The sequence below is a fragment of the Cuculus canorus genome, chromosome 1 (genome assembly GCF_017976375.1).
Source record: "Cuculus canorus isolate bCucCan1 chromosome 1, bCucCan1.pri, whole genome shotgun sequence".
NCBI lineage: Eukaryota > Metazoa > Chordata > Aves > Cuculiformes > Cuculidae > Cuculus > Cuculus canorus.
In genome coordinates, this window is record NC_071401.1 from 174,947,901 (window position 1) to 174,961,268 (window position 13,368).

The 13,368-nt window shown below is 38.0% G+C and overlaps 1 protein-coding gene across 1 annotated transcript in view; it reads left to right on the plus strand.

Annotated features, from left to right (window-relative positions):
* Window positions 1-13,368, plus strand: part of LRIG3 (leucine rich repeats and immunoglobulin like domains 3) — a 43,618-nt gene that overhangs the window by 4,721 nt on the left and 25,529 nt on the right. The window contains exons 2-3 of the mRNA XM_054085287.1: window positions 3,212-3,283; window positions 3,567-3,641. Of these exons, the coding sequence (XP_053941262.1) occupies window positions 3,212-3,283; window positions 3,567-3,641 (147 nt within the window). The remainder of the gene's footprint in view (window positions 1-3,211; window positions 3,284-3,566; window positions 3,642-13,368) is intronic.

The following is a 13,368-nucleotide window of genomic DNA, read 5'->3' on the forward strand; positions in this document are numbered from 1 at the left end:
TGAGGGTATCTTTAGCGTTAAAAAACAAACACCAAAAAAATAGTTTGAAGCCTAGTGTAAGTTGTTACGCTCATGGTTGCCTTGATAGACTCCAGATGGATGTAAACTTGAGCTATGAGTGAAAGTGTCTGGCTCCAGTGTGGTGATCATGCACAGCAGTGGTTGTAATTGCAGGATTTTTATAGTTTAAGCACTCTGCCAGACTTTTTTTTTTTAACATGTTATAACTCCAGCAGAACAAATCTACTCTCGTCTGTTACTGTCTGGTAGGTCCTTTAGGCAAACATATTTTAAATAAACCTTTTGCAGGAATTTTAGATGAAATGAAGAAATGCAGGTTTTTAGCACTAATGTTGAAAGCTCTTAGTTGAAATAATTACTGATTCCTAAGTCTTGTCTGAAGCATGAAAACAGTAACATATTAGGCACTAACAGCCATAACTACACTGAATTTTGGCCGTTTATTTGCATAGTTGTTATAATCCCTACAGTCTAAAGCCAAATATTGAATTAAGTTTAAGGGTAAAAACTGTCTCTGCTGTCTGCTTTAGAGGACCAAGTTTGATTCCCATCTAGTTCTTTGTAACAGCAAACTTTTTCAGTCTTTACATAAGAATGCAGTATGAGAATTTCAGATCTATGTATCTGATGTCTCCAGGTGTTAAACAAAGGGATTTTTCTCTAGTCTATGGCCAGACAAATGTTTGCACTGGATTTTTAAGCAGTGAATATGATGCAGTCTACTAACTCATCTGGTTAACCTAACTTACAGGAGAATTCAAAATCATAATGGCGAAACTTAACATTTGTGGGTTTTTGAAAATGTCAACACTGTACTGGTTTTCCATCTTTAAGAGGAAAATCTGATCTGTAGAAGTTTAGACACCTGGAAGAAGGCGTGGATATGTGTTAGGTGCTTGAGTCCAGAGCTGAGTCTTGGAAAACATCCTCTCTGTGACCACCTGAATGTGGTGGAAGGTGGTCCTCTTTTCTAAGTGGCTCCCTACCACCCCACTTTGCCAGCCCTTGCCTCCTCTTTTTTTTGGTTTTTTTTTTTTTTTTTTGTGCTGGAAAATGCCTTTCACACCTGTGGGTCTACCCTGTACATACTCCTCTGCAGCCCTGGCTTGGGAAATATAGTGTGCATTAGCTGCCCGTGGCCCTGAACCAGGTGCCAGTGCCACAGCTCTGCAGCCTGCTTGGCCTGATTCAGCTGCCGCCCAGAGCATGCCGCATAACTGAGTACTGGTGGTACCCCCCATAATGTCTCTGTGTGCCTGGGATTATTTTTAATGTTTTATTTTATTTTATTTTTTTTAATCCACTGTGGGAGAGGACAAAAGGGGTGATGGAACTGTCGTGACAACATTGAATGAGTACTGTGTAAAGCACCAAACAGTTGGGGGAGTCTAAACTGTGGTTTCGCCATCTGCTGTTGAAGGAGCCTAGGTGCCTGGCTGGGTTGCAGCATTATACCCGTGTCTGAGGATACGCAGCAGTGGGTGCAGAGAAATGGGAGTTCTCTGGATTCACAGTTGTTCACGGGTTAGTCACAGATAACACCAAACACAGCCCCTGACCTTGGCCTGATTTTAAGCCCGTTCTGATCTGTGTGCAGCAAGGATAGAGTGGTCATCAGGTTTTTTTACTTCCAGAACTGTAGATGGAGAGTCAGGCCTGTGTTTGGGATGCTCAGTATATGTGACTATACTGTCTCAGAGTTTCCTCATAGATTCAATCTGAAATACACTTAATGTGCACGTGGCTTGATGAGAACACCAGGCATGCTGGGTGACTGTTCAGTGCTTAATTAGCACAGGGAAAAGTGTCATGATGAGTGAGAAATTTCTTTGCCTTTGCCTGATCCTATAACAGCTCACTACTGAAGAGTGTTGATGCAATTGTTTATGACTGCATTGCGGAGTATCAGTGGAGTGAGTTTAAGAACTTAAAAATATTGCAGGTTTTGTTTGCTGACTTGGATAAACCCAACGTTATAATGTCCAGCAAGCACTTTGCAGGTGAGGTAGCACCAGGCTGTAGTTCGGGAGCAGAAAGGTGCATATGGTGTTGGATGAGTGACTAGGAAGGGGAGGTCTTCGACAAGGCTGGCCAGGGTTTAAAGATCAGTTGTGAATCTGTGCCACTTAGGTAGATATCTATAGATGTGCAAGTTTGAGTTCCTCTAATTACCTTCTCAGCCTTCTATTATCATGGACACTCTTTAGTTTCTGTGGTATTTCCTGTACTTCTGAGGCTATGTAAAAAGTTTCTTAGGACTGTGTTTTATGGTGGTGTTAAATCTTTAAGAGGAGGACATATGGTAAAGATTCCTGCTGTCTCTAGGGAAAATAATTTCTCAACACTGGTCAAGAAAACGTGTTGCATTCTTAGTACCCTGGCTTGTTTTGTAGCCAGCACTGCAAAGACATTAGCAAGGTTTCTTATAAACCGCATCAATATATGTTTGGGATCTTTGGTACACAATAGCACATACCAAGTGCTTCAGCTGCTCCTTCAAGTGTGATTAAATGCGATACTAATGTAACTAGTATATAGACATCTTAAAACTCAGAACAGAATTAGGCCTTCCTATGTCTGTTTTCTTCTATTATCACTTGTTTAAGATCTCTGTTAATTTTGATTGTGAAGGAATGGAGCTGTGATTTAGAGTGAAAGCATGAAAATACAGTTGAGATTTATGGACAGTCCTCATTGTGTACTTGAGATCTGTGTGTTGCTTTAGAGAAGCAAGTGAGAAGAGCGAATGATACAAAACCTGCAATTGAGTGAAGGAATGAAACTGCTGTGGTTCTTGGTTTATGAATTTCCTTTCATAGGCTAAAGCAAAGAGGTTGCTTTAGCTGGATCTGTTGTGACAGAATGGGGAAGAGAGGTGGTTGATGATGTATATGAGTCAATATCTTAAGATGTTATTCATGAGTCTTCACACATGAAAATCCCAATGAATAGCTGTAAATTGTTCAGAGGTATAGAAAATTCTTTGACGTTTCTGGCAGCGGTCAAGGTATTTACACTTACTTATACCTTGTATACTCAAATTATTTTCTATTCTGAGTTTACTAGTATTGAATAAAACCTTTTTATGTAGTTGGAAACAAATGATAGCATGGTTTGGACTGAAATTGTACTGCTTTACCTCGGATTTCATGGCAAAACTGACAGGCTGTTTATTTTTGTAATTTTGTAGGGACTTAAGTCACAACAAATTATCTTCAATCAAGACCAGTCTCTTGGATCACCTTCATAATCTTCGGGAAGTGTAAGTTAATTTGTCTTAATTTAAAAAAAAAAAAAAAAAATCCACCTTAAAAGAACCTAACCAAAACCCACTAGCCCGTGTTTCAGCATGCTAACTGTATAGCTGTTTCTCTGGGGATAATTTGTTGAGCAACAAAGATATTTGCTGTTCTGATATTTTACATTAAGTGAGGCCAGAATTATTTTTTTAATTTCGGGGTGACCCTGTTCAACAGCTTACCAAATCCAATGTATGTACTTCTGATTAACATCAAAGCTGACTGTTGGTTTTCTAATATTAATAGGAAATTGAACAACAATGAACTGGAGATCGTTCCAGATCTGGGGCCAGTCTCTGCAAATATAACTCTTCTGTCTTTGTAAGTAGATCTTACTCTTGTCCTTAGTTAGTGGAACCAACTCTAAAGGGCTCATGGAAATACATGCTTTACAGAGATTAAAGTGAAATAATTGGGAATAGAGCAGCTTGTGGTTAGTAAGTTGATTATGTCATATTATTTAGCAGGTTGTTTAAAATGTGTATAATTGAGCTTAATCCATGTAGTTTTTTTGCTTCCCTCAGATACAAAGACTGCATTAGGATTAATTTATGTTGTGGGAGTGCCCAGAAGCCTTAGCCTTGCTGTGCTAGGCACTGCACAAACATTAGTAAACGTTGTACAAACTTGTACAATGCAGGCTTTAAAGCAAGAGTTATACTCTATCGTTATGCGTCTTGGCTGAAATAACACTTGTATAATTAATGGAATTCTGCCATGATTTTCAGTGGGCAACATGGGGAAATCCGCTTGAGAGACAGCTTCAGGACAAGTATCTAAGTTAGAAGTATCTTTCTGAGCCCGTTTTAATGTGTGGCACAATTTTTTTTTTATTGATTGCAATTAATTGTGTGTCACAATTATATATATTATGTCTGTGTTAATTGTTTTGTTTGGAAGAAATCAGCAGGTTATTTGATGTGGCATCTGTTATACGGGTACAAAGTTGTAAAGGGTAAATAGGGCCCATAACCAAAACAGCTGATTTTAAAGGCAATTTTATTCCTGAGGGTTTCACATCAAATTGATTTGATCTTTTTCCTGTGATGTAGTTTCTCTAAAGTACTCAAGGAGCTGCTAACTAAAACAGTTACTGTCCTACTCTTAATTGGAAAAGAAGAAAAGACATTTTTCATTTGTGGGTTTGAGTTTTATCAACGGGAATCTAAAGTGTCTGAAGCGGGAGGCACATACCTCTCTTGTCAAATCCTGCCCTTGAATACGAACTGCAAGTTACCTTTTTTGAAGAAGCCTGAAGGGTTAAAGCAATACAGTAAACTTTGCAAAGCTGTTCAGTTAATTAAATTGATCACTATTCAATTGCTTACATCTGGTGATTTATAGAGGTTTGTTTTTACTCTAGGCCCAGGTCAGCTAAGTCAGCTGGTGCAGCCGCTGTGTCTGGACTGCTCTGTTTGAATAAGAACTAAGTGACATTTGATACTGATGTGGTTTCTCACAGGTCAGAATCGGAAAAGAATGAAAGAAAAGCAGATGTTGTATGGCAAATGATTGTTTAAATTTAAGCAAGTTTTGTATTTTGCATTAGTGTTGATGTTATTTCTACACTGGCATAGTTTTCTGTAGTTTAAGCATCTAATTGATCTAAAGAGTGTGTTGGGGTTTTTACCTTGCCAAGGTTCTTTCTAACACAAGGTTGGAAATACTTTCATTACTTCTGGTTAATAGAAATTTGAGAATTTGTCTTAGCATCTCCTCTAGTCCTTCTCACAGAAACTTAACTAGTTTAGATAAACCTAAAATCATCCTTCTGCAGCTGTGTAAAGATTTTTCTATTCCTTTGAGAGAATACATGGAAAACAGTCACTGCTGGATTGTTTTTTCCATATCCTTAGGTCACTAGCTTGGTTCGTTTACTCAGGTGGTCAAACATGGAAAAACCTTTGTTAGATTGGTGCTCTGCACTATATATACTGACACTTAAAAGGGAAAAAAAATATTTCTAGAAGGTGTTTTCTTAGTGGTTGGGTGCTGGCTTGTTCTTGTTCAAATTTCCATTACTTCTGTGTGGTGTTGGGAGATTACTGACTGTGTGCTCTACCTGAAATTTAATATTCTATGACCACAGCAGAGATTTCTTGAGATTAGTATGGTAGAAATAATCCATTAAGTAATTTAAAGGTTTTATATTAACTTACAAATGTCAGTGTATTATAGTTAAGGCACTTTTCTTCCGTATCAATGTGGATGTACACAGAACATAAAATTAGAGAGTGGTATTGCATTGTTCAAAAAATAAAAAATCATGTTTGTTTTACAAAGGTTCATCTTTGAAGCATCTAACAAGTCGGAAATTATTTATGTAAAGGTAGTAATCTCATTTCACAGACAAGACTACAAATAGAGATAAATGTACAGCAGTTGTCTAGCATAAAATATGTGTAATATAGTGATATTGTAGATGGACAAATACTCTAATGATACTTTTTTACAAGTGAAAAAATGTTCACTTTTTTCCTCTTTGTTATTTGGAGGGGTTGAATTAAACTGAGTTAATATGATAGCTAAATCATGCAAGGAGATCACATATGGAACAATTATATTCTAAATTTTAGAACCAGTCTTCAAAGAAAAGCTGTACTTGAAACATCTGATGACTTTCTACAGGATTTGAAACTTTTATATGAAAGGAGTTTGTAGAGCCTTTCCAAAACAAACCACTGTTTCCTTGTTGAGTCTTTGTTCTGAATTTCAAATAACAGCAGAAAAAAGGATGCTAGCCTTCTGAAACTTTATTTGATTTCTTAAGAGATACTTACGCATTGGTTCATTACTGTCAGTTGAAAAGCCAGTTGTTTTTCCGAGGAGTCTTCAAGCAGTGCTGTGGAAGTGATGCCTTCCTTTCTTGCCAAAATCTTCATTGTTGAAGAAACACTTTTTGCAAGATTTCCACCCCCTGCCTCGTAGTACTTGTCATTTAGCTTTGGAGCCTTAGAATTCTACCTGTTCTCCAAGAATTTTCTTTCTCTGCAAAGGAAATTACATTGTGGTATGTCTACAGTGAATAAAAGAGCTGGTATCTCTGTGCAGCACTGCATGTCTGAATTCTTCGAGCAGTATAAACAAACATGGATGGATTATCATGTTAGTGGAGTTTCTATTTCTGGAGCTACATCATTTCTAGCTATCTAATTGATACTTATCTAGCTTAGTTGTTTACACACTGTTAAATAATGCAGGGCAAACAGAGCAGTAGATGTTCCCAGTCTCACGGTCATGGTCTGTCTGTAACATGGAACAACAATGCCGATATTTTGTTTTTGTGCATGTCAGTTGAGAGTTGAACACTGTGGGGGAGAAAATTACGAGGCAGGCACCCACCTCCTACACCCTTGGGAAGACCTTACATCTGCATGAAGGAGTATGCAAATATATGCAGGCACACTCTCATTGCATGGCTGGAGATGCATCTATGATTTTATTCATGTGATGAATATGTATCTTGTCACATGGCATAGGAGAGCTTCTGAATCTCCTGAGAATCTGGAAACTGGTGTGAACTTAATGGGTGGTAGTTGGGGCTAAATCTGGTCAAGAGGCCTTAGGCTGTGAAGCTGTGATTGCTTGTCTGACATTAACAGATGTAATGTATTCCAGACAGAGCAGAGAGTAGGAGTAATCTTCCCTACCCAAAATTCTTGAAAGTTTGAGTTACCAACTGTAGATCTATTCCAGTCTAAAGCCAGGAGGGTTTCTTTGTGATCTCTTATTTGCTAGAGTTTGCCAGCTCTTCAGTCAGCACAGTGGCTCTAGCCAGGAGGCCAGGTCACACCAGGTGCTTGATGCATAAGCTTTTCAGCAGCTCTCAGAGAATAAACAGAATGTTTTTTGTTGTTTGTAGGTAGGTGGATCACTTCTATTTTAGGTAGAGGAAGAGGCACTTATGCCTTTGTTCCCCAATAACAAGCAAAGTTTCTGAAGTTGATTCTCATTCTAATGGCATTCCCTAGCCAAGATAATGCCAGTCCTGTCCTATTTATCCTGAAAATCTGCTACAATCTGTGATGATACAGGAGAGGAAAACTAGTATTGTCTTTTACATCTTGTAATTGCTATAAAGTTTTGTACCTAGATTGGTTTCAATCTAATTATTGATTCAAATAATATAAGTACAGTAGTATTCCATAGAAGTACTACATGGTGTTTTAAAGACCAATTACCATTTGCATAGGGGTTTTAAAGTAAAATTTCTGTGGTTTGAGCTGAAGTAGAATCAGTTTTCTAAGTTCAGCTAGTCTTGTCTAAGTAACTTCATTTTCTAAAAGTTAACTGCATGTTTTTCAGACGGTGTTTCTCTCTAGCAGTAATCACATGGGACATTGGTATGCAGAAATGCCATTGCTTAAGCTTATTCCTATAGTAAGCAAGGCCTTCTGAGCCAGGGGAGTGCCATAAGCCAGAGGCGAAAAAGGTCTGTCCTACAGGGAGGGGCAGACAGGGCAGGTAACCCCAAACTGACCAAAAGAGTATTCCATTCCATATGCATCATACTTGGTATAAACTTGAGAGGTCACGAGGGTCTTGCTCTCTTCTTCAGTGGCTGACGTCCATTGGGGACCTTGTCTGTTTTCCCCTGATTCCAGATCCGTGTGTTCCTGAATCCAGTTCTTGTGTCCAGCTCTTTCCTGCTGACCCCTTCTCCAGCTTATTCTGCAGCATTTGTGGTGACATTTAGTCACCGAGGGGTGGGGGTGCAATTTCATGTATTTGTATACATTTTATTGTTTTCTTTATTATTATTTTTATTACTGTTTACTTTAAAGTTGTTTTAGTTTAGTTTCCAACCCAGAAGTCTTTTTCCTCTCATTTCCCTTTCCGTTTTCCCTGGGGTTGAGGAAGGAAGGGAATTGGGAGCCCAATAGCTTGGTTCTAGCTGCCAGAATTGGCTGGGCTGGGGCTAAATTGTGATAAAAACTCTTCAGGAAATGTAAAGCACTAATCACACTAGAAATACTTAATATGGAAGAAAGACACTGATATGGAAAAACTCTAACATTAATTAAGATTTTGTTCAAGGATATCATTTAAATAAGAAACCATTACTAATTTACTTGCAGAATTGTTAAAAATGCCTAACTGTAGACGCCATCCAATATCATCAGTGCACTGTGTCCTTGAGTACTGTGGAAGATGGAAGGTAGCAGTGACTTTAGAGAGACAAAACAACTTTGAATATTAAAACATCCTCCCCCTCCAACTAAATGTTATTGTTCTTAACAAAATGTATGTGTAGAACTAGAATTAATATTTTAAAAAACATGTTTCTTATTAACTACATCCAGGATATGTAGTACTGTAATCATCTTGCTGTCTGTAGGGACTAGAAAAGCTATACGTGCCAGAGTCTCTAGTGTGTATACTGGAATTCTGACATTAGACAAGCTTTAAATGATGGAGTGTTTTAAATAAATCTGTGACTTAAATTTTATTGAATGGAAGTTACTTTTTTAAAAAGCACTAGTACTTTTATGGCAGGTGATTTTGATGGAAATATCCTTGTAGTTTATTTTGTAAAAACAGATCATGTTAGTCTCAAGCACAAACAAATATTCAGTCTTAGTAAAGCCGGACTGGAAAACACAGAGTTTGTGATACAAAAATAAAAGGAGCACGGATGATTCACAACTCAGTAATGTTTTTCAAGTTTTGCATGAATGTGGTATTAGGTTCCCACTTTCAGAATGCAAAATCTTATCATAAGAGACGTATGCAACATGGTACACGTTTTCCTCTGCTACTCTGAGAAGGATCCTCCAACTCAATCTGCTCAGGAAGTCTTTAACACAGTTAAACTAGGGAATTGCACAGCCGTTCAGTTTTGAGTTGAGATGATGGAAAGTGTTGCCAGTATTGAGGATGTTTATCAATATGTGCCCACTTGTTTGTTAGGTGCTGGACTGAATCCACAAGTTGCTTTTGTGAAGGCTTTCTACTGCTTTGGTTTGCAATGTCTTTCTGTTGGTATATGCTGAGTTTACATGCATTGGCTTTGAAGACATGTGTCTTGTGTCCTGGATGTTTGAAAAGGTAAATGAAAATAAAATGTGAGCAAAAAATATTAACAAAAAAATTGTCATTCTTTTTTTTTTTTCTCCTGGCCAAGGGATGGGATAGTAGCCAGTCTTAACTGACTGCAGGTGTTGCAAGTTCTCAGAGTAAGCAAAATTGTTCCAGCTTTAAATGTAGCTTTCTGATCAGACACTCTAAAATTACTCCAATTATTTCATTATTCATCTGGGGCCTTTGGTATTCAATGAGCACTTCTGAGAAGCAAAAAGAAAAGTTAAAAGTGAATTGCTATACTGAAAGTGCAAAGTCTGATGTGATACAAACCTTCAGTATGTGGAGCTTATGATACTGCAGTGTCTTACAAGGTTTTTGGAGTGAATGGAATTGGTCATGCTACCTAACGTACACAGATAGTTTTAAGAACTATAAAGAAAAATCCTTTTTTCAGACTAAACTAACTCTTTAAGTTGAAGTGGCTTCTCGTAGATCTTTACTAAACGAGATTCTGAGCTTATGACTAAATATTTGTAAATTCATCTGTGTTTTAGGGAGGTTAATGCTTGCTTCCATTCTCCTTACCAGGGAGAAGAAAATAATCTAATCTTCTTCACTTTGAGGGGGAATAATGGAGCATATATTGGTCACTGATTTTCATTATTGGTTAAAAAAGTCTGTGTTGCCAAAAATATACTTTTACAAGATTTTACTGTGCAGTGTCACATCCTAGCTTTGATTAATCATACAACTTCAGTGCCTATCTAACTCATATGCAAACACAGTTAGTGAAGAAAACTGATGATTAATCCCTTATACTGTTTAGAATGGATTTTGTTTTAGTGTTGTGTGTCCATTTCTGTTTAAGATGTGGAAAAGTACATCTAAATATGTTTGTGATTATGGGCATCCCAGATCATACTTTAGATAGTCATCTTGAAAAGTAAAATTCCATTAATTGAAGCAGACATGCGAAATAGATTATACATTTGCCCCAGCTGGCAATACGGAAATACAAGTGATAGTTTGCACTGTGTGGCAGTATCTTAGTGAGGAGGACTCTCGTGAAGGGCATTCTGCAAAGACAGAACTTTTTTTTTTTTTAATAATCCTTGTTTGCAAGTTTATTTGGAATTGGGATAGGTGTGGGAAGTTTGCCTCTGTCATCTCACAGTAGGCTGGGAGTGGAAGTCGCGTGTAAAATCCAGGAGAACGCTGTCTCAGTTTACATTTAGAGAACTACACTCACAAGAAAGAAGTTTAGATGCAACTCCTGAAAACGAAAGCTTATGTTCAGTAGGAGTGAATGCCTTTCCCTTCTACACTTGCCAGAGAAAGTGTTATTGTGTGTTTGTAAAGCTAGCATACTAAACTGAAGTCTGGCTCCCAATAGTAAGAAAATGTTGGTCAAATATTTTACATCCTTGTCATCTCTTCAGCTACCACTTTATTATGGGAAGGATTAAGATTTGGATGCTGCCTGGAAGAGTTTGTTTTGAAGAAGGATTGAAAGAAAGGATGGAGGAATGCCACACTGGGCTTCAGGCATAAGGCAATTTGGAGAAAGTCCCAAAAATGAGTGTGATGGTAAACCATGTGTGACTTGGGCTGAAGTTGTGAGCAAAAAGCTAGAGTGAAGAAACTTACTGGAACTAGTTCTTGCAGTCTTTGACATTTGGCAGTCTTTGACATTACTGAGAGGAAGTAAATGAAAATTTGAAAAGGAACCTGTCTTAGTCAGACTTACAGACATGGAAACTAGATTTTTATGGCAGCAATTTAGGCTGAATGATGGGAAGGGGAAGAAGTATGTAGAAACCCAGAGTTTGTTGTAGTGAAAGTATAAAGTAGTGAGAACCCAGATGAATGCTTTTGCAATGAGAGTGGAAAAGAATGCAGATTTTATGAGCTGTTTGCAGTGGAAAAAAGACATGATTTTCTGATCAACAGTGTAAAAGACAAATACAAATTTTAAAGAATAATCAGAAAAGCACAGAGCACTGTTCCTATGTGACAAAATGGAAGAACGGTAGGAAATTTTACCAAGAAGGAGATGCCAGAATGTAGGGCATAGATTACAGAGAATGACAAACCAGAATGAAGTTAAGAGGTCAGGGATAAGTATTGGGGTTATATCTTGGAGAAGGGGTAGGTAGTTATTTCAGTGGAACAGTGAAATGTAATGACTCAGTGTCTTGAGTGAAATTGAAGTGGTCAGGAGAACATCCCTCAACTTATACTAGCAGCTGAGATTAAGAGTAGGTCTAGAAGGGTGTGCAGTCGGAAGTGCCTAGGCTTTGGTCTGCACCCTCCACAAAGAAGGGTTGATTCTGTAACAATAAAGGCTAGGTATTTTTACTTAATAATTCCACACATTGGATTAGAAATAGGATTTTTAATATTTGAGGGCATTACAATGGGTTTAATCTGGGTCATACTTAAAGTTGTCCAAGACTTCAGCATTAACTAAAAGTCACAGCATGCACCAAGTCTGCAATGGATTATTATTCCTGTTGTCAGTTCATGCTGAAATAGCTATGCCTGCATTGCTTGTGCTTACTTTGAAAGTAATGAACTTACACATTCACTTGGCTATTGTGTTCTAAGTAACTTGTGATTATTTTGGAAAGGTCAGAAACTGTAATGGGAAACAGACTCCAGGGTATCAAGAAGAAAGTTTGGAAGAAAAGTTTAATTACATGTTGATACTGTGACTGGAATCAGGAGAAAATTGCTATGGAAGTATCATGTGTTTGGAATTTTGGATTTGCCTCTGTCTTTTCAATGATGAAAACATTTCTCATCTCAGATCTGTTTCATTCTGCATCTTTTTCTTCCACTTTGACTGTGTTTAGGAATCAGTAAACCTTTGGTTTCAAGTTTTGGACAAGGTGTCAGTAGCCCTCGGTTTCATTTTCTACTCCATGCCTGTATACCACAAAAAGCCTAAAAAATAAGAACAGAGACTTGCTGACACCTGGCTTGAAAGAATAATGACGGGCATGGATCGTGGAGTGAAGGAGACCTTCAAAAGAACAAAGTACTGCTTGCCACGACAAGTGTGAGAAGCCCGAGTGTGAAGGAGGCATCAGACTTCCCAGGGGACTGGAAGTGGCATCTTGACCTTGGAGAAAAGCAGTTTCACTTGAAATATTTCTGTATCTAACAGTTGCAAAGATTAAAATAAAAAAAAGTGGAGGTTCTTAATTGGATGTCAAACAGTGAGGAAAGCATGTAGTCCCATTCATGTCAGGTTTTGTTGTAAGGGCAGTGTACAGTTTGAAACCATAATTAACAATATTTTAAATTAGGTGATTGTTCATTACAATCTGGATAATTTTAGTAGTCAAATAAATGGAAATTGAAGGAAAAAAAAAAAGTATTTTCTCTCTCTCTTCTTGGAGATACCGAGATTGTTTCTTCTGGTATGTGCTCCTTAAAGTTGTCCAGTCTTATCCTAAAAGCAACAAAACATGACCAGTGCTTTCTGGAAGAGTTTATTACATTCTTAATCTTTTGTTTTTACTATCAACTTTTTTTTTTCCTTAGGGTTTTGACACCGTTGTCTCTTAAAAGAGCTCCAAAAGCCCAGAGAAGTTTGGGGGGCAGAAAGAGGGGGTACAAGAAACCATAGATGGTGAGTCAGGAGTCGTATAGTGGCAGTGGGTGAGTGGAGAGAAGAACAGGTGAAGCATCCACAGAGATTGTAGGAAATGTGAAAAAGGAGGCTGTAAGCTGTTGTGGCACATGATGGAGACCACCTGGTACGTGCTTGGACGTGGACAGTCGTGTCTGCTTTGCCTGTGCTCTGACATGGCTGCGTCCAAGCCAGCTCTAATCTGGAAGCCGTGTAAACACAAGATGGTCAAACTAAACATCTGTGAACCCATGTCTTGGCTTCAACATTACTCAAAAAGTTAGATTTAGCCGAAATTTTTTTTTCTCTTTACATATCCTCTCAGTCTCTAGCAACAGTATCTACTATGATTTCATTTGCCTCTGAGGCAAATTCAGTACGTCCTGC